This window comes from Emydura macquarii, unplaced genomic scaffold, assembly GCF_026122565.2.
Source record: "Emydura macquarii macquarii isolate MOO-44397 ecotype Brisbane River unplaced genomic scaffold, CSIRO-AGI_Emac_v2 contig_1170, whole genome shotgun sequence".
Lineage (NCBI taxonomy): Eukaryota > Metazoa > Chordata > Testudines > Chelidae > Emydura > Emydura macquarii.
The window spans coordinates 1,613,024-1,639,607 of record NW_027131307.1 but is presented as its reverse complement, the minus strand read 5'-3'; the positions used below and the strand labels follow the sequence as shown (position 1 = coordinate 1,639,607).

The 26,584-nt window shown below is 47.3% G+C and overlaps 1 protein-coding gene across 4 annotated transcripts in view; it reads right to left on the bottom strand.

Annotated features, from left to right (window-relative positions):
* The window catches only part of ERGIC3 (ERGIC and golgi 3), a 71,665-nt gene extending 48,942 nt beyond the window's left edge, over positions 1–22,723 (bottom strand). For all 4 annotated transcript variants that reach the window (XM_067546877.1, XM_067546879.1, XM_067546878.1 and 1 more), the window contains exons 1-7: positions 22,595–22,723; positions 12,058–12,128; positions 10,959–11,046; positions 8,173–8,292; positions 6,467–6,560; positions 4,980–5,145; positions 1,443–1,500 (exon numbers count right to left, since the gene is read on the bottom strand). In XM_067546877.1, the coding sequence (XP_067402978.1) occupies positions 1,443–1,500; positions 4,980–5,145; positions 6,467–6,560; positions 8,173–8,292; positions 10,959–11,046; positions 12,058–12,128; positions 22,595–22,682 (685 nt within the window). In that variant the 5' untranslated portion in view covers positions 22,683–22,723. The remainder of the gene's footprint in view (positions 1–1,442; positions 1,501–4,979; positions 5,146–6,466; positions 6,561–8,172; positions 8,293–10,958; positions 11,047–12,057; positions 12,129–22,594) is intronic.
* Between the last annotated feature and the right edge of the window lie 3,861 nt (positions 22,724–26,584).

Sequence of the window (26,584 nt, the reverse complement as noted above, 5' to 3'; positions counted from 1 at the left end):
ACTGAAGCATCACTTATATCTAGGATTGCTCCAGTGACTGACAGTCAAAACTTGGGCAGGTGTGTACTTTGTAGTGAATTCAGGTCACAACAAATGCCAGAAACATGGTGAAAATCGTGGGGGCTGCTGCAACATCTTGTTTTGAAGACTGTCCCTCAGTCTAAACCTGAGGTATAAGGCTGCATTAATGAGGTGTGGAAGTACTTATCTTAAAAGCCAAGTGTTTGCATACAGAATCCTCTCCCTGAATTCTCAGAATTGGTTCAGTCACCACGCGGAATCTGAGCTCTGATATACTAGTTGAGTCTTTTCAGATTTCGAATAGGCTTCCCTTTCTTTTTTTGGGCAAAGAAAAACAAAGAATTCTCTTTCAATGGGTTGGAAGTCTTTCTATTGCAACCAAATCCTTTCTCCTTCAACAATTTTTCATCTGAAGGAATTTCTCAAAAGTGAAAGGGGTGTGTGTGCGTGTGCAGCACCGTGTGGAACTGAATAGTGTAACACCTTCCCCATCTTCCTATTACAGTCAAGAGCATATTTTCATAACTTACCCTCTGCAGACAGTCTACAGTAACTACACAGCCTTAGCCACCATTCTACTATGAGCCATCAAGACCATTCTAGCCTTCTCACACTTTCTATACAGACTACAGCCACTATATTCACTCTCCTGGCGCAGGTCCAAGACCTCACGATAGCTATCCTGAGCTCACCCATTGAACAGAGCTGCAGATCCATAGGAGTACCTCAGTCTTGAAAGAGGGCTAGCTTAGTCTACGCTCGTACCTAGTGCACAAAGGAGCTGAAATAGGCATACAAGGCACTTCTCATTAATGTAACTACTGTAAAGCTGTAAATATGGGTCTGTATATGTTACATGATGCAGCAGGCTATAAGGGTAGAGTTAAAAGTCTCTGTCAAAACATAACTCTGAAAACCTGGGGTTTCAAACATTTGTTTCTGAAACTGCCACACACTACCAAGTTACATAACTACTTCCAATCTTAAATCTATTTTAAAGGTTCTTGTTTGAGAATATATATTAAGGCATAAATTAAAACACTCTAACTTGCCTAACTTCCACATAAAATCACTTGAATTGCTTTAGAATTCTCCATGTAACGTTTCTGGACTGAACACATTGACTGTGAGCGGTTTATAGCAGAATAGTGGGGCCTAATGAGATGAGACAGATTGGATATATGTAGTCATGGCTCCTCTTTGGCATCACTTCCTCCCAATTCTTCCTCCACCCAACATTTCTCCACTTCTCCTCTCCTAGCATGGCACTTCTGCCAGTTCCTTCCCACTGCAGCAGTGCTACTTAAATCAGCTTTAGCCATCATGGTTCAGGACATGGAAATCAGAGGGACATGTTTAGAGAGAAATGCACAGACTGACAGGAAGTTGGGAGGCCATAAGGAAAAAACAAAATACTTTACCATGGACATGAGACTGCTGAAAGCTTTTTCCAGGTGCAAAGTGAAAGTTTCCAGCTACCTGTAGGAAATAGTCATCTTTCATTAAAAGGCCCCATTCTATATAAAAAAGCGAAGCTTTAAACACTTGCTGCCTCCTTTTAAAAGGTGGATTTCCCTCTCCTATGTTACTTATCTGCTGACACAGTCATAAGTGAACCAGCTACTCCACAAAGAACCTCCTTTTTGCAAATAAACCAATCTGTACTATTCTGAAATGTGTAGAACAGAGATGTCCGACACCTGGCTTCCAGACCAGATCTGATGTGTGTGGCCTACACCAATTGTGCAGAATCTAAGCTTTCATTTAAAATATATCTATTTCTACCCTCCCTGCTTGTGAAAATAATCTCTTAAATGTGAACCAAATGCAACCATTGCAACATGCAGCCAGCCCGAAACAATGCCTCAAAGATGTGAATTTCACCATCCACCTTCATCTCACTGTGGTGTCAGCACCAAAGACCATGGTGTCATGCGGGCTGGCTTGAGAGGGGGGGCAGCTAGTGTATTGTGTGACATCAGCATGGCAGAATCATAATAATCCATGTGGGATATGCCATGTCAGGTACTGTTAGGAAGATTATGATATGCTAAGTAAGAGAATATTACTTATGTTCATGTGTAATATGTGACATGGAAGTTATAGATGTATTTGAGATATCTGTGTTTCAATTGTGCTGCCGGGGCAATACCCCAGATAGGATGGCTGCAGAACAATGGCCAGCGTAATGGCCCATTAAGGCCTCCCCAGGTGCAAGGGGCCTAGAGAGAGAAGCCAGCATCACTAATGAGTCACCAGAACCTGCTTACATGACTGGACCCCAGGCACACCTGAAGAATCACCAGGATTGGCCCATGTGACTCCGGATTCCATTTTGGGTCTTGTGACTGTCCGGAGGCCGCATGGCCGGGGGAGGGGGTTTATAAGATCAAGCCACAGGATCCATCTTGGTCTATGATCCTGTCCAGCTGCAGACACACACCGACCTCTGGACCAATTCATCTTGCAACTGAACTGAAGGTCTTAGACCCATCCAGGTACTGGATGTGAACCAGAGGGAACTATACAAGCCTGTAACTCCACATCTCTTCCAGAAACCTGATGTAAATGGACTTTTAATCATTTGTATATCTGTGATTTACTTTATCCCTTTAACATTTCTCTCATGATTTCTTTCTTTCTTTTTACAATAAACCTTTAGTTTAGATACTAAAGGATTGGCTGCCAGCGTGGTATTTTAGGTAAGATCCAAACTTATATTGATCTGGTGCTGTGGCTGACCCCTTGGGGTCAGAGGGAACCTTTTTAGCAAAGAGCAGAGAGTTTAAGTAACTGGTCTCTTTGCTAGACCTGGTGCTGATTTGGGAGCCTGGAGCTGAAGTGCAGTGAAGGGGGCTGTGGGCATTTGTGGACTGGCTTCTTGATATCCAGTGTGGGGTAATCAGAAGCAGTTCGTGGCTGGTTGGGAAGCCGGGCTTCAGTGTCACCCACCAGCACAGGGAGAATCTGTTCTCCTTTTGCAGCCTGCCCTGACCTTGGCATTATCAGTTGGCTACCCTGGGCACGGGTTGTATCACACATGGATCATATGTTAATGTCAACATTAACTACTTCATTGCTGATCATTTTTAGCAGATACAAAAATGGGAAGGAGTGCGAGTGAAGTCCACAGGGGATGGGAACTGAAAGTTGCTGCAGGGAAGATGAGAGGAACCCCTCAGGAAGGGGGAGAGAAACAGCAAAGGACAATGAGGAAGGAAAAGAAACTAAAGTGGAGTAATACTGTTAGTCCTAAAGAGGAACATATATTCCCAGAGTGATGCTTTATGCAACAATAAAGCACTGAACAAACAATAAATAAAAGTTCAGCCTGGGATGTTAAAAAGGGGCCTAAGGGAGTTAGGCACCAGTTCCCAGACGTTCAGTAGCAGTTGGACACCTAACTCCCTTAGGGCCTTTTGAACATCCCAGCCTTCCTTTGTAGACAAAGGCCATATTCCATCTTTGATCTCTGTGCAGACCTGCAACTGAAATCAGTGGGGGATCTACTGTGGATGGTGGAGTGTAGTGTCCTAAATGTACACCACATATTCCATACCATAATTAAAACCAAAGCACACAGCTGGGAAGCCAGAGGCTCTGCATATATCCTGGGCAACTGAGACAAAGAAGACTGTTTGCAGCAACAGCAGAGTAGTACGTTTCTGCGTTTTCTTACAGGCACAGAAGGGGGGAAGGTACTGCTAGAGCAGCACAGAAAGGAAAAAGAAACACCAAGTTTTGCATGATGGTGCCCTGGGTTAGGCTAGCTAAAATGAGAGTCAGTGAGATCCTGCCATGTGTGAAGGGCATTGTGTGCTCTATACTGGGCCTTTCAGGGATTACTTAGCCAGCATATGGAACTAGGGACTATGGGTTAGAGTAAGGGAGAAAGCAGGGAACTCCTCCCGCAAAGAATCCCCAGGGTCTGTCCCCTTAGCCCACAGGAAGCCCCCTGTACTCCCCAGCCTGGCCCGTCCCGCTCCATTGGGCCCCTTCATCTACCCCTGCCATCCCCTTTATTTCCATTTCTCATTTTTCACCACACTTTATAGTGAGGGGCCCCAAAACTGTTCAGTACCCACAACGAGCTTCAAATTCCTACCTTGGAGAGCAAATGGTTAATTCAGGATCCTCCAGGGAAAGCAGATGTAGCCTAAAAAAAGCCTGCACAGGGCACCTGGGCCTGGTTTTCTAGTTTGTGTGCATCTGTGTGCCTAATTTGCATGTGCAATTGCTGTGCGTGGCTTTCACCAAAACGAGCAGGCAGTTATGTAGCTAACTGGCTTTGTGTGCATAAATACCCAACTTTCATGCACAACTGCAAAAGCTAGACAAGCACATTAGACCCAGAGTTCCTTTGTCATTTGCACTCAACTTTTGAAAGCGAGGCCCAGTACCTCTGTGCCTGTCAGTCTTCTATGGTTCCTTTGGAACATAATGCTGCTGTGTGTCAGGTGGGTGCTTCGGGTCTCTCGGAGATGAGAGCTTTGGTGATCTTTGGCAGCTCCCATTGTCTCTGTCACAAGAAGACTTCACTGTCCACAGGTCCCTACACAAGGAGGGTCTGCTGATAAATCCAGCCACAGAAATACCTCCTCACTAGCTCCAGAAATGCAAGCCAGGGGAGGGAGAATGCTGCAGAGCTCAGAGGAAACATGCAGCTCTCCTAGCTTGGGAAATCCACCAGCCACTCTGTCCCCACATGTTCTGCAAGGTCCAGCCAACAAAACACACAAGGCCATTCCCTTTTATTGCATTTCTTTCTCTGATTTGCTCTTGTGGTTAGGCTCTTATGCTGCACTCAGCACTGAGACCTAACAAAGCCCAAACAACTTAGGTCCCAGTACCATAGAACTGTTGGGAATTCCCAATCGCTGCCCTTTCCTGGTCACTGACAAGAGCTGGGATTTCAGGTGCCTGGCACAGTTTAGAGTTTAAGGAAAACTCTTCCTCACCTTGTTGACCTCTAAGAATCCATACACTTGGCAACCCTCATTCTTCTGCTCCTGCATTTTCTGGCTGAACCCTTCTCTCTTGCATTGTTCTATAGTGTCAGGGTTCTTGAACGCCCAGCCACGCCGCCTGTAGGCTTCTCTCACATCATCACAGGAATTACAGCACCTGCAAAACCACAGGCACTGTCTCACTCATCCTGAATGGAGGCCAAACATAAATCAAGAGCACAGACCAAAAAATGTGGAACCAGCTCTCTGCAGGACACAGTAGCAACTTTTCCCTCATGCTGGGGCCCACTAGTCTCAGCAGGTGATCTCTGGGCCAAAGGAAGGCTAAATACCCAGAACTGATGCTGTCCATTCATATAATACACGTAGCTGAATGGCTTTAAGTCACTGCCTTCCTGAGGCTGGCAGCCAGCAGAGGACCTCTGCATTCACAGTAGAGCTCTGAGGATCTTCCCTTCAGAACCTGGTAATACCACTTCTTAACCAGCCCGAGAAGTCCCACAAATAGGCCTGTCAATGCACCTCACCTGACTGGCCTGGAGTCTCCCCATTTGAATAAACAATTCACTCCTGTGCTGCACTCCCACTAGTCTACAGGTCTCAGGCCAAGGCTCCCACAGGTGGGGGGAAGCCCCCTTTCGCTCCCCCGCATCAAGGGGGGGGAGACCAGAGTGGACTCTGGGCAAATGACTACTTTCTTTATTCATTTGACTTTTTTGTTACCGGAGAAGGGGAGGCTGGAGGGCTGAATCCCCCATGCCCCAGGGGAGCTGCAACCCGATGAATTATTCCAAGCCCAGAAAAGGAAAACAGGGGAGGAGAGAGTCCAAGATCCCATGGGCCAGATTCGGCTCTGTTCTTGCAGGAGTGTGCAAGGGGATGGGGAGGGCAATGCAGCGCCAGACTGCCCCACACACAGAGCTGCAGGCAAGCCCTGAGTGTGCTCACTGCTTGTGGGGGACACGCCCCCTTTTGCACCCTGAGAGCCCCACCCCCAGGGAGAGGCCCCGATGGACATTTTTTTCCAGCCAACTCTGAGCTTACATGCCCAGAAGTGCCTAGCCCAAAACAGTAGATCCGTATGGGAATTCTTGAAGGAGAAGTCACACCATATGGATTCATTCAATATCTGGGGCAAATTGTGCTGAGAGGTTATGGAACAGGTACCCCATCCCCCCTCTGGGCTCAGGAGACCACAGAAACACACGTGCGCACACACACCATCTTCTCCTTCCATCCATCAGGAAACTAGAGAAGTATGTGGGGCCTGCCACAAAGTAGGAGGTTATGGAACTGAGATTTCACAGGAAACACACCCCCGCACCACACTTCTCACCGAGGTTAGAACACCACAGATGTGTTATCCCCCCTTTCCAATTCTGGAGATTAGGAATGTGCACACACCCCTTTCCTGTCAGATCAGGATTAGGGTACAGCCCCCTTCCCCAGGTAAGGAGATCAGGAAAGCCTTCATTTACCGGATGTCCTCTGACTCTGCTCCATAACAGCTCTCACAGCGATCAGCAGCTAAGGAATCTGGATCAAACACTTTCTCCTCTTCTTTCCCCAGCTCTAACACAAAATAAGACTTCAATGGGGTGTAACAGGTTTAGGAATATATCTGTGTATCATCTTATGAATTTCACTTTGGTTTGTATCACTCATGATCTCACTCTAAACAATGGATTATGTGAATCCACTCTGTGCCCCGTGTAGAGCCAGTTCAACTGGCATATATGTAGCTTGTTGTGATGTATAACAAGCTGGGGGGTGTTTCTCACCTTGGGGACAGCGAACACAGGAAGAGCCATCCAACCAGTTCCCATGAATGACTGGCTTGTTAATGAGTCATCTTCCCATTATGATCCTTTACACAACAAGGGTGTTGGGTCCGTGAACCCAGCATGGCTGGGGCCTGGAGATATACCAAGACTGGCTTGTAAGCAGGAGAGGCTCTATGCGCAGGAGGCTGACCACTGTCAGCTGCAAGAGCAACTTGCTGCCGGGGAGACACGGGGCTCACATGGACAGCGCACAGACCCAGAGTGGAGGGGTGTGATCAGGCTCATGGGTAGGAGGAGGAGGTTGTGTTCAGGTGTTTGTTGTTTTGCCTAGACCAGTAGCTCTCTCGTGTTTTGTAAGAGTAAAGCCCATAGGTGGATAAGAAACTCCTACACTCCGCTTAGCTTAATTGCCATGTGTCCCTGCAGCATTAAACAATAGAGGGACACAGGGTGCTGGAGTTCTGGCAGACATGAGCTGCTGGGGAAGCTGGGGAGTGAGGTCTGGCTTGGTCTCAGGGCCAGAGGAATCCCATCATCCCAAGGAGGGGTATCAGACAGGTATCCTGGGAATGCCAAAGAGACCAACATTAGAAACGCTAGTGGCCGCTGCTCAGATCCAGTTGGCTCCAGTACAGCAGACTGGTGACCATCCAGCAGGTTGTAACAAGTTATAGCAGTCCCTGGGAGCCTGACTGTCAGCATGGATGATGAACAGGGATGAGCTCAGTGCCTCCACAGTGCGAGGTCAAGAGATTCAGACATCACTCCTCCCCGGCTGCATTCACCTTAAAGCACTGGGCCCACACTCACATTAGCCTTTTTATCCCTAGGATTCCCCACCACTGTTAACTTCAGTGCAGCTCTACTGACAGTACCACCATGTCATCTAGATTTGCTCGGAGGAGTTTGGGGCATGATGATCCAAACCCACCAGCATCTTGTCCACTGGTGCTCCCTGTACTAATGTTAGCAATGGGAAGAAAGAGACAAAGCTAGGCAGTCTGAGCGGCTCACAGCTTCTGTGCAGATGTGTCAGTGCCTGAGCTGAGGGAAGCCTCTAATTACATTCCAGCAATGAAAGGACCAGGCCCCATGAAATCCCCAAAAAAGAAGAAAATAAATGGCAAAGGGTGACAGACACCCTTAAAGCAGGCTCAGTCACAGCTTCCAAGCAGGTCAATTCCCTGAAGAGCACCCATCGCTGCAAACCCTCATGCACATCCCACATCACTGCACTTGGGACAGCGGCATCACATTGCTGTGAACTTTCCGCTCAGAGTTCAAATACCACTTGGGTACCACTTCAGTCCCAGGGATTTCCTATGGCAGGCAACAGAGGCAGACTAGTGGCTGTAATAACAGAGCGTCCATTAGAGGAAGGCAGCAGGACATTGTACTACCGTGTCTCTCAGCCTCTGGGGTCACAGGCCTGCCATCTTTATCCAAGCGTTGTTTAAAGAGGTTGTGCTCCACATCTAGCTGCTGCTCTCCTGCCACATCCATTGCATCGATGCTCAGATCTGAAAGCAGCAAGCAAAGTGAATTAAGGCAGGTTCTTTGGGGGTGAAGATGGTTTATGGAAGCAGCAAGCCAGTGAGAAACCATAAGCCTATTAAGAAGATCAAGCAGACAGGAGTCTAGGAGTCATCTGCAAATTAGAAGAAAATCCAGGAATGGAAGGGGACTGGAATAAGAATCTGCATTGTGGTGGCTGCGAGCCTCAAAGTGACTCAAAACTGTGCCCCTGCATTTCTATTTGTCCTGCAAACAAGGCTCTTGAGCTGCTGCCCAACAGGGATCGTCTTCAGCCAACTCTTATCTGTATCCTATTTTCACCCAGGCAGACAAGCCCAGGCTAAATAACCAGCCCAACCCTTTATCCCAATCTGCTGGTCAAACTTGAATCCATTTGGAGAATGCCCCCTCCCCCCATTGTAATCCCAGCACCTCTCCCATTACCTTTCACAAAGAGGCTCAGATGGCCTTTGCTAAACCCTAGTGTGTTAGTTGGGAGGCTCGCCTGCCACTTGCTCACACAATGTCACAATCTTCCAGGGGGAAGGGGAAAGAAGATGCCAGACCTGCTGGACTTGCTACTCCATCTTAAACATGGTAGGGGGGGAAGTCTGGGACTGGAATAGGGAGAGAGACCTCCCTAGGGTGACTGTATCTTCTGCAGCTACATTTCAATGAGATGATATGAGACAGAGCTCAGCTTACGAAAAACAGAACAAAAATTGCAGTGTACACATGAGCAGTGGGATCTCTAATAATTTTCATGCTGCAGTTTTGTTTTAAATTACCAAATCCCTATTCCTCAGAGGAAACGTGAAGAGCTCCCTGTGATCAAGAGTCTGAAACATTTTTAAGTGGAAAAATATTCTCCGCTAAAAAACAGCACAAATAGCTGAATGGATTGAGTTCCAAAAATCTCACAATTCAGCTAAGAAGTATTCGGACCAACAAAAAGATTTTGGAGGAAGTTATTAGGGAGTGAAAAAAGAGTGTCACATGACATCAGTAACATAATTGCTTTGGTTCCACATGACATTTAATGTACAGACCCAGAATTTAAACACAAGAATCAAGAAATAGTAGCTGGTCCCAAGATCTACCTTACAGTGTCTGCCATGGGAGGCACAGAATGAGCATTACAAAACCTAATGAAAGCTGGGACCAGGCCCTGGGAGCAGGTTGGTATTATACCCCTTTCATACCAGGCTCTTCTTCACCACACACAGGTCTCAAAGTACTTTACAGAAGTGGATAAAAAGCTTTATCTCCACTGCACAAATTAGGAAACACACTCAGAGAGATGAAGCAATTAGACCATAGTTAGGACTGTGTCAATGGCAATGCTGGAAACAGAACCCAGGAGTTCTGACTGGATTTCCTGTCCTAACTACAGGGAAATGTAATTCCTTACCACCTACAGGACAAGTAGCTGACTAGCATATCAAAATGCTGGGTGCACTGACTGACCAGCGTATCCAACCCTGAGCAGAATGAAATCTGCCTTCTTCCCAATTCTTTAGCACAGTTTCTCAATCTTTTAAGAAGCAAGTACCCCCTAACTTCTGAAAATTTTAATAAGTACCCCAACACTCAATTTTCCACCGGATTTTATATTTACAGAATAATGTGAGCCATATGTTGGAAGAAGGGCTGAGTATATAAGGCCGTGATAGGACAGACGTCAGATCTGGTGTGGGTAGGGTTACCAGCTTTACACTAGGGGTGCACAACTCAAGTATGTACCTGGGCTAGAGGTGATGTTGGCCAAAGCTAGGAGGCTTTGAGTGGCATGCCGATGCTGGGGAATATAAAGCGCCGTGCCACACTTTTTGCCATAGATTTGAGAGGAGGAAGGGGTGAGAGAGAGACAGGGAAGGAGGGCGAGAGAGACAGGAAAAGAAGGCAACTGGTAAAATCTGGGGCTGTCTTACAGCAGTGAAATTGGTAAGTTTTCTGGCCACTGGGCTTTGAGGCAGGGAGCAGGCTGCCACCTGGGCAAGTTGCAGGTGGCTGCCACCTGGCTGCCAGCCCAGGGGGTGGGCAACTGCCACCCAATCCGAGCTGGGGCAGAGGAAGCTTTCATGCCGTCTGGGACACAGGGATGTGGGCAGGCGGCTGCTGCCCATCTTCAAGCCAGGGTGCTGGAGGCTGTCCCTTGGCTCAGAGCTGGGGCACGGGTGGCTGCCACTCAGCTGCAAGCCCAGCTCACGAGATGCAGGAGGCTGCCACCGGGCTCCCACCTGGGAGCTGAGACCCAGCAGGAAGTGCTGCCCACCTCCTGCAGAAGCTAGTCGCTGCCACCCGCCTCCCAGCTCGGAGCTGGGACCTGGCAGGAAGCGGGCGGCTACCGCACACCTTCCCCAAAAGCTGGGACTGGGTGGGAAGTGGACAGCTGCAGCGTGGCTTCCTGGGACTGTGGCGGCTGCCGCCCACCTCCCAGCTGGGAGCTGTGACCGGGTGGGAAGCCGGGGGCTGCCACATTCCGGACAGCTAGGAGCTGGGACTGGGTAGGAAGTGAGCTGCTGCCGCCCAGCTTCCCCAGAAGTTGCCAGCTGCTGCCCGCCTCCCCTTCACTCTGTTTTTCCCCGGGTACCCCCTGCCTGTGTCTCGCGTATCCCCAGGGGTACGTGTACCACAGGTTGAGAAATTATGCTTTAGCAGATTTACTTACAAGCACAAGGCATATGTGGAAAGACAACATCTATGTTAATCTTCAATTTGTCTCCTCTCGATTTGTCAACATATAGTTCAGGATGAACCTAGGAACAAAGGAAACGCAAGTGTCATTCCACCTGGAAATACACCATAAGCCTTTTCACTTGCCTTCTCTCCAGCCGCCCTGCCACCATATTTCCAAGGGCCTCCTCCACATGGGGTGCCCAAAGCGGTATCTTCCAGGATGCTGTGACAGAGCAGGTGAAGCAACTTTACGATGTGTGATGCTCCTAGCCAGCAAAGGGATCGTTTGGGGAGTCGCATTAAATCAAAGCAGTTTAAAATATTTTACTTTTTTCAATTTTTTTTCCCCATTAGGGAAACTGCAAGCAGGAAACTGGTGGCTATCTTGTCCTGGTGGCCCAGGAGACTGCTCCCTTCACAGCAGAAGCTGGGGCAACCAGCAGCCCAGTATGACTTGTGCTGCCTTCTCCAGGAGGAGAATCCAGGGCTCAATGGAGGTTGACAAGTATGGAAAGCCCAATCTGAGGCACAGCAAGCCAATGTCAGGATGACCACAAGGGGAAAGAGGCTTCCTGCAGTGCCAGTGCCCATCTTCTTTGAGATATGCAGGGAGGAAAGCGGAAGGGAGCAGCAACAGCAATTCACTCTCATCACACCAGATGGGCTGCTAGCAGGGTCATTTCCAGCTCCAAATACAGTAAATCAAAGTCTTAGTGAAAGTCACAGATCCTGCTTCCTTCCCTGGTTCATAACAGAACTAGACCAAGCACTGCAAACAGAAGGAAACCTCTGGTGCTGTATGGCAGGAACTTATATTAAATTCTAGCCATCAGCACAGCAGCCAGGCAGGAGATTCCCTGAGCCACCCAGAGTACATTATGAACTGGAGTCCATTATCACCCACGGGAAAGGCAAGACGACGTATAGCTACAGAATGGTCTGTGCCTTGCAAAACTCTGCAGCCTGGCTAAGCCTGACAAATGATGGACCTTGGTTGAGAATGTGGCCCTATGTGCCTCCTGGGGCTCCCACAGCAGGACAGTACAGGGAAAACATAACCCACAAAGACAACAATCCAAAGCTCTACTTACTTCCTTGGTGAGGTAGTACTGCAGCTCCGAGAAGAAAAGCAGGAGCATGATAAGTCCACTGATTATTGTTACTGCAAATGGAGAATGACAAGCATTACCATGGGCTGTGTAGAGCAGCCCTGAGGCTCACTAATCCAGTGAAGAAAGCAGCTGGCATTGCAGCAGGTGAGAAGAAAACAGGCTGCTCATGAAAAATCACCATCAACCTTCCATGTGCTCTGTAAAGACACATGCTGATCACCCAACAGAAATGCCACTTAGACAGGAGCCCTTGAACGGTAGGCTACATAGGGAATCTTTAAACAAACTCCCCTTCATTTCTAAGTTATTAAAGAGGAGAGTGAGCCAGTACTGAGTATCAAGACAGGAGCTGTTTCCATTCATTTGGGCACATTCATCCTCTCCCAGCCACCAAATGAAACATTTCACATAGAAAAGATGCTTTCCAGTGTGGCTGCAGCCCCAGCCTGACCACAATTTGACTTTTTTGGGGTAATGAAAGCATCAACAGTCACATTACACATAATTATATAGATTACAGGTGGAGCAGATAGCGCTGCCTAAATTTCAGGCTGACTGACGTTTTGCATTAGAAGACCCTGTTTTCAGTTGCTTGTAACTTTAACCATTCAGGATAAAATTTTCCATGTTCTTCTGTGGAATTTGTTTTAGGAAAGTTTTAGCTAAAAGGGTTTAGCCCTTCCTGGAAACAAATTAGGGAAAAGATGTTGTTTTGCCAAGATAAAAAATATCTTACAACCATTTCATTGAGCCACTGTAGAGCCTTTGTGCTTTGGAACAGAGACTTGGAATTCAGCAGAGGGTCACCCCCTGGGGTCAGAGAGCTCCCTTCTGACATTCCCATGAAAATTCAGCCAAATCTGGCCAAGGTATAAGACTCTGAACGATCTCAGTTTGTGTATGCTCAGTACAGACTTGTTAGAGTTTGGCAATTAAACTCTCCAAAGATTCCATCTGCACTGAGCGTGCGCTATCCCCTCACAGCTCCTATGTGCTAGCCACACTGCATGCGCCATTCCCACAGAGCAAGTGAGCATGCTCCAGCCCCATGCTACAGGGGCTGAGTGGGATTTCCCTGCAATTTTTCCTCCTGGCTGCCTGGGGTCACGGTGGCACAGGGTACTAGAAGTGGGAGCAAGCAGCCTCGCACTCCTGTGCTCTCCCACCTGGAGCCAGGTCAGCATGAAGGAGGAGGAAACAGTCTCCTTGAATGCTGAGGAGTGAGGAAATGGGGGGAAAGGGAGCAGAGTAGAAGCAGGGGGGAGAGAGAATGGGTGGTGGGGAGCAGAGAGGGAGGGGTGTGGGAGAGTATATAGTGCAGGACTCAGGAGGTGACAGGTTAGACAAGAGTAAAGGGGAAGTGGGGATGGACAGGAGAGACAGGTCAGGAGGAGAGGGGAATGAGGACTGGCTGGGTTCCCGGGGCAGAGGCGTCTATAATGAGCAGAACACATTCCTCTCCAGAACCTGGAACTGAACCCAGTTAGTAAACAGGGGGCAGCAAACAGAGGAATTTCAGAGGGAGTCTGTAGGAGGGAGAAAGAATACAATCACCATGTTTGGGAAAGGCTGCACCATCAATGCCAACACTGCTCCAGGCTTCTCCATCTGCACCTGTGTCCAGACAGAGAACACAACCACGGGTGCCTGGTGTGGGTTTGCAGAGACTGTGGCCTACATCTCTCCATCATAGAAAGCCAGGCTGGGGAGACCATCCAGTGTGAGAGGCGGCTGCTGGTAGGATCTCTCTGGAAGCAGGTGGGAGAGCTACAAGAGGAGGTGGCTAGGCTGAGGAGCATCTGTGCACAAAAGGAATTCACTGAAAACATGCATATGAAGACTTCCAAGGCTGGGGAATCAATCCAGCTGGAAAGGACTGCAGTAGTACCTCCTGGGGTGGAGTAAATGGCTCCTGCACAAGGATGACGCTAGCAGTTTGCTGCCCTGGCAATGAAGGTTGAGAAATCTCCCCAAAAGGTGGAGGAGGAGAAGCCATGTACCCTCAAGGCTGGGAAGATCACAGCAACTACTCCCAAGAGGAAACGAAGGGTGGTGGTGATCAGTGACTCCCTTCTAAGGGGGACAGAAGTATCCATCTGTTGGCCTAACATGGCATCCTAGGAGGCATGCTGCCTGCCAGAGCCCATATCTGAGACATTACAGAAGGATCATCCAGCCCCCTGACCCCTACCCTTTGCTGTTCAGTCCCTACTGATACAGCATGGTATGATCCTGAAGTGACTACAGGGCTCTGGGACTAAGGGTGAAGGAATTGAGGGTGCAGGTGGCTTTCATATCGATCCACCTAATCAAAGATTGGGCTCATGTAGAGACAGACACATCCTAGAGGTGAATGCCTGGCTGCATGGATGATGTTGCCAGGAGGGCTTCCTTGGCTTTCTCGACCATGGAATCCTGTTCTGAGAAGAAAAACTGCTGAGCAGAGATATGATCCACCTATCCAGGAAGGGGAAGATGATCTTCATATACAGACTGGCTAACCTAGTTAGGTGGGCTTTAAACTAGATTTGACAAGGGCAGGGTACAAAAGCCCACAGATAAGTCCAGAACATGGAGACGTGGGTGAAGTCATCTTAACTTCAGTACCTGCAAAGATAATGGAGCAAATGACCAAAAAATCTATTTGTAAGCACCTAGTAGTAAGGTGATAGGTAACAGTAAACATGGATTTGTCAAGAACAAATCATGTCAAACCAATCTAATATCCTTCTTTGACAGGGTAACAAGCCCTGTGGACAGGGGGAAGCAGTCGATGTGATATATCTCGACTTTAGTAAGCTTTCTGATACTGTCTTACATGACCGTCTCATAAGCAAACTAGGGAAATATAAGCCTAGATGAACCTACTAGAAGATGGGTGCACAATTGTCAGCAAACCATACTCACAGTCAAACTGGAAGGGCATGCATATCATGTGGGATCCCACAGGGATCTGTCTTGGGTTTGGTTCAATGTTTTCATAAATTATTTGGATAACCGCACAGAAAATATAATTATACAGTTTGTGGATGATACCAATTTGGGTGGGGTTGCAAGAACTTTGGAAGACAGAATTAGAATTCAAAATGATCTTGACAAACTAGAGAAACAATCTGAAATAAAGAAAGACACTAAGGAGAAATGCAAAGTACTACACTTACGGAGGACTAATTAATTACACAAATACAAAATGGGGTTCTACAAATGTGTCAGACAAAAATGAAAGATCAGAGATGGTGTGGGTCCACTGCTCAGTGGAGGTGAGCTGGTAACAGAATATAAGAAGGTGGAGCTGCTCAATGCCTACTTTGCTTCAATCTTCACACAAAAAAGAACATGTAACTGGACAACTAGCAAAGTTATCACAGACAATAAAGGGAAGGCACAGCTACAGACTGGGGATCAATGGACTAGGCAGCAGTTCTGCAGAAAAGGACCTGGGGGTTACAGTGGATAAGAAGCTGGATATGAGTCAGCAGTGTGCCCTGGTTGCCAAGAAGGCTAATAGCATATTGGGCAGCATTATTAGGAGCACTGCCAGCAGATAGCAGGAAGTGATTATTCCCTTCTATTCGGCATTGGTGAGGCCGCATTTGGAGTATTGTGTCCAGTTTTGTGTCCCCCACTACAAAAAGGATGAGGACAAGTTGGAGAGAGTCCAGCGGAAGGCAACAAAAATGATTAGGGGGCTGGAGCACATGACTTATGAGGAGAGGCTGAGGGAACTAGGCTTGTTTAGTCTGCAGAAGAGAAGAATGAAGGGGGATTTGATAGCAGCCTTTAACTACCTGAAACGGGGTTCCAGGGAGGATGGAGCTAGGTTGTTCTCAATGGTGAGAGAGGACAGAACAAGGAGCAATGATCTCAAGTTGCAGTGGGGGAGGTCTAGGTTAGATATTAGGAAAAAGTTTTTCACTAGGAGAGTGGTGAAGCACTGGAATAGGTTACTTAGGGAGGTGGTGGAATCTCCATCTTTAGAGGTTTTTAAGCTGTGGCTTGACAAAGCCCTGGCTGGGATGATTTAGCTGAGGTTAGTCCTGCTTTCAGCAGGGAGTTGGACTAGATGACCTCTGAGTTCCCTTTCAACTCTAATGTTCTATAATTCTATGAAGGCATGCAGATCAGGATAAATAAAGAATATGTCAGATCTTCTGATTAATTACAATGAACTCAAGTCAGCGGGGCCTGATGCTATTCGCCCCAGGGTGCTGAAAAATTAGCTGAAGAAATCTCAGAGCCACTGGCAATAATATTTGAAAACTCATGGATGACAGAAGTCCTGGAAGACAGGAGAAAGGCTAATGTAGTGCCCATTATTAAAAAGGGGGAAAAGGAGGCACCAGTTAGTCTGACCTCGATACTTGGGAAGATACTACAGCAATGTATAAAACATTCAATTTACAAATACCTGGAGGATGAAGGGATGATCACTAACAGCCAGCATGGATTTACTAAAAACAGATCATGCCAAACCAGCTTGATTTTCTTGTTTGACAGGGTAACCTACTGGTGGATGGGGGAATGCGGTTGACATAATATATCTGGACTTCAGCAAGACTTTTGACACAATCCCACATGACATTCTCATAAGTAAGCAGGAGAATTGCAGGCTTGGTGAAACTACCATTAAGTGGATACATAATTGGTTAAATAACAGCAATCAAATAGTAACTATGAATGGAATGATGTCAGACTGGTGGGAGGTTTCAAATGGGGTTCCACAAGGATCTGTTCTGGGTCTCGTGTTATTAACATCTTTATTAATTACCTGGATGTAGGAAGAGAAAGCATCCTGATCAAATTTGCAGAAGACACAAAGCTGGGGGGGGGGGGGAGGAGGTTTAAGCTCTGGAGGATAGAGCTAAAATTCAGAGGGATCTTGATAAATTGGAGAACTGGGTTATAGACAACAAAATGAAATGCAACATAGACAAATGTCAAGTGGTACACTTAGGGCAAAAAAACCAAATGCACAAATACAGAATGGGGGATAACTGGCCTGGCAGCAGCAAGGCTGAGAAGGATCTGCGAGTCATGGTCGATCGCAGCCTCAACGTGAGTCAGCAACACGATGCTGTTGCAAAAAAGCAAATGCAATTTTGGATTGCATTAACAAAGGCACAGCATCCAAGTCTTGGGAGGCAACAGTACCACTATACTCGAGGCTGGTTAGGCCTCAGCTGGAGAACTGCATCCAATCTTGGTCCCCAATGTATAGAAAGGTTGTAGAGAAACTGGAAAAGATCCAGAGGTGAGTGACAAGGATGATCGAAGGAAAAGAATGCAAGCCATATGAGCAATGGCTGAATGAATGGGGCATGTTTAGTTTGGAAAAAGGAGATTAAGGAGGGAACATGATAGCAGTCTTCAAATACTTGAAAAACTGCTATAAAAAACTAGTGGAGAAAAATTGTTCTTCTTGCCAGAGAGGGCAGGACAAAAGGCAACAGGCTCAAATTACAGCAGAGCACATTTAGATTAAATCTCAGGAAAAGCTTCCTAACTGTATGAACTGTAGGACAATAGAACAGACTGCCTAGGGAAGTCAGGGAATCTACTTCACTGGAGGTTTTCAAAAAGAAACTGGAAAGCCATCTGTCATGGACGGTTTAAATACAACAAATCCTGTCTCTTGTCAGGGAGGTAGACTACATGACCTTTGCAGTTCCTTCTAATCCTATGGTTCTATGAGTCTATGAAAATGGGAAATGACTGCCTAGGAAGGAGTGCTGCAAAAAAGGATCTGGGAGTTATTGTGGATCACAACCTAAATATGAGTCAACAGTGTAACACTGTTGCAAAAAAAAAGCAAAAATCACTCTTGGATGATGTGATGGTGGTTCCCCCCCCCCACTAGCAACTAGGGTTAATAAGGGCGAAGAGGGAGGCTAATTAACCCGACAGGCCACAGTGGAGAGGGAGGAGTCCGGCTGGGGAGGAATAAGCTGGGCAGGACCTACAAAGACAGGAATTTGGAAGTAGTGGGAGCTGCTGGGAAAGGATGGACATGTCCAGGAGAAGGGGAAGAATGTTTGGAGACTACACGGGGTGTTGGCTGCAGTCACTCCCTGGAAGGAGGGAGGAGGCTTTGGGAACTGATCAAGAAAGAGAAGGGGAACCAGTGGTAGGAAGCAACCCAGGAAAAAGCAGTGAGGGTAGAGAGAAAGCCCAGACTGCTGAGCTGAAGGTCCCATGGGCTGGATCCCTGAGAAGAGGATAGGCCCAAGTTCCCTTACCAGCCACTGCAGGAGTGGCCCTGAGGCAGTGAATGGGACGACTGCCTAGGGCTGTTCAGGAACGATACCCCGGAAGGGGGAATTTTGAGTGACCTAGCTGGAGGGCTGAGTCACAGAGAGGATGCTACATTTCCTGAGATGGAGGGAGGGAGCTGCAGGCAGGACAGAGTTGCAGCAAAGTCATGCAAATCGTGGAAGAGGATGTTGACTGAATGAGCGAATCCCCAGAGTGACCAGGAGGAGGTGCCAGACCAGGGGTGAGCAGTGCCCCCCATGACAGATGTATTAACAGGAGTATGGTAAGCAAGACACAAGAAGTAATTCTTCCACTCTACTCAGCACTAATAAGGTCTCAAATGAAGTTTTGTATTCAGTTGTGAGCACCACACTTCAGGAAAGATGTGGGCAAAGTGCAGAAAGTCCAAAGAAGAGCAACAAAAATGATTAAAGGTCTAGAAAACATGACCTATGAGGAAAGATTGAAAAAATTGGGTTTCTTTAGTTTGGAGAAGAGAAGATTTAGGGGAGACAACAGTCTAGAAGTACATAAAAGATTGTTGTCCTATCCTCAGTGGATAAGGAGAACAACAAAAAGTAATGGCCTTAAAGTGTAGCAAGGGATATTTAGGTTAGACATTAGAAGAAACTTTCTCACCCTCAAGGGTACTTAAGCCCTAGAACAAATCACTTAGGGAGGCTGCTGACCCTGTCATTGGAGGTTTTAAAAACTAGTTTTAGATAAGCTATCAGGACTGGTTTACACTGAAAACTTCCATCAGCATACCTATGACTCTCAGGAGTGTGAAAAATTCAAACCCGAGAGACTTAGCTATACCAACCTAACCCCCGGTACAGATAGCAATTCCATCAACCTAGCTACCATCTCTTCAGGAGGTGTATTAACTACAGCAACGGGAGGGGTTCGGAGGTGCTGCTGTGCCACTGTAGCATTTTAAGTGTAGGCATACCTAAAGTCCTGCCTCCGTTCAGGGGACTAGATTAGAAATCAGTGTTTCTCAACTGGTCCGTGGCAGACTCCTCCCTGAGATTTCCCGGACACTGTTTAGCAAGGCAGCAAGCTGGTCCTTAGCATCAAAAAGGTTGAGAAACAGTGGATTAGATGACCTAACTAGGACCCTTTCAGCCTACATTTCTATCATTCTGTGAGTTTCTATATTCCTTTGTCAGCAAATAGCTATGAAATCCATTGGCAAAGTGCACATTGCAATAACTTGTAGTGGCTGGTCCACGTAGAAATAACAAAGCCTACTGTTGCTACCAGTTATCCATTAACTCAAGTGGTGGAGGTCTGTTTTGTCAATCTAAAGATCCTAATCCTTTTGACAACACAAGTTGAGGGTCAGTATGGTTCCATGTGATGGAATTTGTGTATTTGTTTTTGTTTTTTAAAAATAGAAACTACAACAACAAAGATTTTAAAAGAACATTAAAGTTTCAAAGTTAAGCACTCAAAACTTAGGATGTATGAGTTAAACTTGCCCTTGCAAACTTTATTCACCCCGTCATCCATGTGTCTGCATTATGATGCAGTCTTCAGTTACATGCTCACATCCTATTTTTTCCATGGAAACCTTGTTTCATTCATTTCACAAGATGGATAGTGTGACAGATGCATGATCCTCTGAATCATGGGAACTTCATAAAACAATTGTATTGAGATATGCCATGGGATTAGTCAAACTTTCAATGTAAGAATGGCCTTACAGGGTCAGACCAATGGTCCATTTAGCCCAGTATCCAGTCTTCCAACAATGGTGAGGGCCAGATGCTTCAGAGGAAAAGAATAGAACAGGGCAATTATTCAGTGATTCATGCCCTGTTGTCCTGACCCAGCTTCTGGCAGTCAGACATTTAGGGACACCCACAGCATGGGGTTGCATCCCTGACCTGCTTGGCTAATAGCCACTGATGGACCTATCCTCCATGAACTTCTCATTTTTTTCTGAACCAAGTTATATTTTTAGACTGTGGGTTGTGTGAAGACGTGCTTTCTTATGTTTGTTTTAAATCTGCTGCCTATTAATTTCATTGGGTGATCCCTGGTTCTTGTGTTTCGTGAAGGAGTAAATAACATTTCTTTATTCACTTTATCCACACCAGTCATGATTTTATAGACCTCTAGCATATACTCCCTTAATCATCTCTTTTCTAAGGTGAACAATCCCACTCTTTTCAGTCTTTCCTCATATGGAAGCTGTTCCATACCTCTAATTTTGTTGTCCTTCTCTGTACCTTTTACAATTCTAAATGTATCTTTTTTTGAGATGGGATGACCAGAACAGCATTAAGTGTTCAAGGTGTGGTCATACCATGGATTTATATAGTGCCATTATATTTTCTGTTTTATCTACCCCTTTCCTGATGGCACCTAATATTAGCTTTTTTGACTGCTGCTGTACTCTGAACAGATGTTTGCAGAGAACTATCCATAATGACGCTAAGATCTCTTATTTGAGTGCTAACAGCTAATTTCGATCCCATCATTTTGTATATATAGCTGGGATAATATTTTCCACTGTGCATTTTTTGCATTTATCAACATTGAATTTCATCTGCCATTTTGTTGCCTAGTTTTGTGAGATCTCTTTGTAACTCTTCACAGTCAGCTGTGGATGTAACTATCTATAAATGTGATATAAAACTTTGCGAGCTATGGATGGCATTCCAGCTCATGGCAGTGGATTACTGAGTTTACCCCAACATCTGAAATCAGTGAGATAATTACTGTAGATCCTGAGACAACTCCAGAGAGGCATTACCCCTCGGAGGGCACACAGATTGGTTCAAGAGATCCAGGAGGCTGAGAAAGAATTTGGGGCATAAAGGATCAGTCTGAACTGGCTGAGGTTCCTCTGTTTGAGCCAAGAATTGACATGAAACTGTAACCAAGAGGACAAAAGCCTGAAGGAAGGGTCTGAAGGACTGGAATCTGCCACTCTCTCCAGGTCAGAAGATGGGCAACACCTGGTAAACTAGCATAGATGGAGACAGTTTATTGCTTTGTCTTCTCTGAAATGCTTTTTTCCTAAATAAATGTATGTATTGTCACTCGCAACTCTGGCATAGTCCCTGGCAGAGGGGAACTGGATGAAGGTCAGATCTGCTGGCATAATCACAACTAATCACAGAAGGACTATAAGCCTAAATCCTTGATCTGAAAGGACAAGGATGCAGGTCTTGCCCAGAGAAAGGTGAGGACTGGAGACCTGAAATCTAAAGGGGTGCCCTTGAGGAGGCAGAGATGCAGTGAGCCCAGAATTGAGAGATGGTGCTCTGGCGATGTATCAAAGGAGGCTGTTGCCTGTAGAACCCCTGCCTCAACTGTTCCAATAGTTGGAGGGTGGCAGGTCTAGGTCTGCACAAAACTAAAGGCCTGCATCCTCAGCTAAGGGGAAGGAACTGTTACACCCACACCACAAGTGAGCACATGAAACAAAGGCAAAACCAGAAATAGGAGCGAGGTCCAAGGTTACAAATCAGGGAACAGAAGCAGACAATCCCAGTCAATGCCCACCACTCCTCAGAGGCATGGCATCTGAGAAGGCTGCAGACACGACCCAGAGGAACTCTGCCTGAAGACATGAGGGAAGAAGGGACTGGAAATAGGCCCCCCAATCACAGAGTACCCCATCCAGCACACCCTTTATTGCAGCTCTGGTAGCCAGGGGCTGGAGTGGGCTAGGTGACAAGCCTTCTCCTGTGGATGGAGGGATTCACAGGGTGACTGTGGTGCTGGGAGATTCCAGGAGAACAAGATGAGGCTGCAGCTGGCCCGGAAAGGCCCTGCTCTTCTTCAGCCTCAGGGGAGCGGGAGAGGTGGGGGCTGCTAACCTTTCCCAGGGGGCAGCAACCTCCCGAGCTGGTTCTTCGCCCACATCGGTTTGTACGGGAGATGTTCAGGCAGGGGAAGGAGCACCGAGGAGACCGTCTCGGGCTGCTGGCTGGGGAAATGGGGCGAGTAAGGGGCTTTTCGGGCGCCTGCTGCTTCCCTGGGATCGAGCTCTCCAAGCCGCAGCGGCGGCTGATAAATGTGGAGAACGAGGGTGGGGTTCCGCCGGCCGGTGGTTCCCCGGGCTCGGGGCTGGCGGCGGAGGGGCCCTGGGAACCTGTTGCCCCCAGGCCCAGCGGGGGGCGCAGTCTGATCCCGCAAGCGGCCCGACACGGCAGCCGGCCCAGCCGGCTCAGGGGCCGTCGCGACGCGACCGGCAGGCCCGGCCCCGCCCCGTCCCTCACCGAGCGCGCCCCCGCCCGCTCCTCACCGAGCGCGCCCCCGCAGGTTTTGACCCGAAAATCCTCCAGGGTCTTGGGAAACGCATCGAATCGCTTCAGTCTCCAGACAGACTCCATAGCGGCCACGCCTCGCCGACCCGGACGTGACGTGACCCAGGTAGTTCCGCCCACTGGGACAGGAGGCGCCGCATTCGGCTCCTTGACTCTGCAGTGACGCCGGGCTCTCTGGGAGCCTGCCCCATGCTGGGGGTGGACCCTGCGCGGGTGGGCGTGGCGAGCCTGGTGCGGAGCATGCTGACATTGTGGGTGTGGTGGGAGGTGACGCTGGATAGGTTGATTGGGGGCTGAGGTGAGAACGGGTAAGTTGGGTGACATGGGTGTCATAGGGTAACATTGGGGGGGGGGGGGTCAGGGCAATAGTGGCTGGGCACTGGGGTTGGCATTGGCGGTGGGGTGAGTTAAGGAACCTGAAGCAGTAAATAGGGGTGTGATGCTTGGTTCTGGAGTGTCTCACTTTGCACCTTTCCAGGTCTGGTTCCCTTTGGCCTAGCTCCTTGTTTGTGTAACAGGGATTCATACCTAGGAGATCCTTTTTTGAGTAAGTGCATGGCATATTCATCAAACAAGTACCGAGACCCGTCCGTGCCTAGGGCAGCCACCTGAAAATGCCAAGTCAGGGCAGGCTGCACCAGGAGAGCAGATTCTCCCAGCACTGGTGGGTGACACTGAAGTCAGACTTCCCAACCAGCCATGAACAGTGCTTCTGATTCCGCTCACTGGTTATCAAGAAGCTAAAACAAAAATACATACCCCCCCCCCCCCCCCCCTTACTGCATTCCAATCTCTGGCTCCCAATCAGCCACTAGGTCCAGTAAAGAGACCAGTTATCTAAACTCTATGCTCTTTACCAAAAAAGTCTCTTTACCCCAATGGGTTGGCCATAGTACTAGATTGATATAAATTTGTCTCTTACCCAAAATAACATAATACCAGCCAATCCTTTAATAACGAAACTAAAGGTTTATTATAAAAGGAAAGAAACAAACTTTAAGAGAAATGTTAAAGGATTAAAGCAGTCACATACATACAAATGAGTCAAAAGTCCATCTATATCAGGTTGTCTGTAGAACTATAGAGTTTGCAGGCTTGTACAGTCCCTCCGGTGTACATCTAGTACCTGGATGGGTCTCAGTCCTTTGATTCACAGCTGTTCAGTTGCAGATGAGTTGATCCAGAGGTAGATGAAGGTTGGAGACTAAAACAATATGGATGTGGTGTAGCTGCCTTTTATAGTGGATTGCCATGTGGCTTGTTTCAAACACAAGTCCTCAGCACATGGCATGGAAAAGCCTCAGAGTCAGAGAGAGTCCCCTATCCATAGGGCATACTCATCAGGTGTAGCCCTGGCTTCTCTCTCCCTGGGCCCATTGTATCTGTGAGTTTCCTTGATGGGCCATTGAACAGGCTAGTGCTGCAGCCATCATATCTGGAGTCTTGCCCAGAACATAGCACAAGTTGAAATACAGATATGCATTACATATTTATAACCTACATTACAAATGTGACATGTACACAAACAATATAATCATACATAGCAAATTATAACCTTTCTAACAGTACCTGACATGGCATATCTCATATCAGTGATTGTAATTTTGAAATATTGCTGTTAAATAATATAATAAATAGTTCCTCTAATCCAGCCAGTGTCACAAATATATTAAAGTACTAACAGGTGGATGGGGTGCCAGGCTGAAGCTGTCAGATTTTAATTTGGTGACAAAAAGTATGACTGGATGATCATATCGGTCTCTTATGACTTTAGAGTCTATGACGTGCTGACATTGTCACCAGTCACTTTGCAGAGGGCTTTGGTAGAAGAAAGCACCTTCTGCTGGAGCCCAGAAGTTCAAATTGCTTCTATGCTAAGTGCCGTTTAATTTAGCAGAGAAAAGCAGAGTACGAACCAATGGCTGGAAGATGAAGCCAGACAAATTCAGTTAGAAATGAGGCACGCATTTTTAACAGCGAGGCTCATTAACCAATGAAACAAACTCCCAAAGGAAGTGATGGATTCTCCATCTCTTGATGTCTTCAAATGAAGGGTGGATGCTATTTTGGATGATACATTTTAGTCAAACAGAAGTTGTTACTGCAGTGGCGTACCATGGGTCTCCAGCGCCTGGGGACCAATGCTTGCATTTGAGCCCTCCCATTGGCAGCAGCGGTAGGTAAGGTAACAGTGCCCTGTGGGAGGGGGGTCTGCAGGCCCATTTCCTGCTCTCCCCCACTCTTTCTGTGCTGTGGGAGCGGGATGCCCCTGGGCTGCCCGGCAGCAGGGAGGGAGGGGCCATGACAGGCTATGCCCCAGACTCCTGCTGTTGGGTTGGCTGCCTGGCCCCTGCGTGGCAGGGGTCCCCACGGCTCCCTGGTGTCATTGCGCGCAGTGCAGGGGCAGAGGGGCTGGGAGGATGTTTGCTCCCCCCACAGCAGGAGCCCTCAGTCGCCAGCAGGCCTTAGCTGGGGTCGGCGCAGCCGCCAGGGATGTCAAAGCCCAGCGGCCCCTGGCTGCCTGCGACAGAAGGGGGAGGCTCCTCCTCCGAGGGTCCAGCCAGTGCCTTCCCAGGCCAGCACCTGGGGGCTATGGCCCCCTCCCACCCCATTGGTACACCACTGTGTTACTGGGCTCAATACAGGGTAAATGGATGAAAACCATTTTCTGACCAGCTCTACTTGAGGCTTACTTTCGCAGTCGGTTACACAACTGTTTACTAGTACTAGAATATTGGTGATCACTAATCCTGGATTCTATCCCTGTCTGTGTAAGAGAAGTGTGCTCTTTATATGGTTAGAGATTGCCTATGTCAGGTTTGGTTATCCTCTCTGAAAGGAAGTGTGGTAAAACTGGTGTTTTATCATGTGAGAGACTGGAGTTATAGGTGTAAACTCTCAGCTAACTTATTTAAACAATATGGGAAGAGTGTTCAGAGATTCTTCACTGTCTGCTGGGTGGGGTACATGGGCCTTAGCAAAAACAATGGTGGTTAACTGCATAGGAATTTAAACTTCTAAATTAAACTTCTAAACTGCTAAATTAAAGAGCCCTTAAGTATCCCATGTTTGGTCCATGCAAAAGTATTTACACACCATAATCAAGTCATGTCTCAACCTTCTGTTTGATTAAAATAGACTGACCTCTTTAAATCTCTCATTGTAAGGCATTTTCTCCAGCCTTTGAACCATTTTTGCACCCTCTACAATTTTTCAACATCCTTTTCAAAATGTGGACTCTAGAACTGGATGCAGAATTCTAGCATTGGTCTCAACAATGCAATAAACAGAAGTAAAATCACCTCTCTACTCCTACTTTGTAGTTGTTTATACATCCAAAGATCACATGAGCCCTTTTCCCCATGTTCAGTTGCTTGTCCATTTCATTAATGACTTGGATAATGGAGTGGAAAGTATGCTTCTAAAATTAAAAGTGTATGCTTATAAAAACTGGAGATTACACCAAGGTGGGAGGAATGCAAGCTCTTTGAAGGACAGGATTAGACTTCAAAATGACCATGACAAATTGGAGAATTGGTCTGACATCACCATGAAATTCAATAAAGACAAGAGCAGAGTACTACATTTAGGAAGGAAAAATCAGATGCACAAAACCAAAATGAGGAATAACTGGTTAGGCAATAGTACAGCAGAAAAGGATTAGGAGTTTATAGTGGATCACAAATTGAATGTAAGTCATGAAGTATGGAAAAAACATGGTTACTTACCAGTAACTGATGTTCTTCGAGATGTGTTGCTCATGTCCATTCCACTATAGGTGTGTGCATGCCTCCATGCACGACTACTGGAACTTTTTTCCCCTTAGCAGATCCTGTAGCGTCGGCTCCGGTGCCCTCTGGAGTCCCACGCACATGCCGCGGTATATGAGGCACTGCCAACCCTACACCCCCTCAGTACCTTCTTTCTGCCAACTCCGGCGGCGGGGATGGGGGGTGGGTTGTGGAATA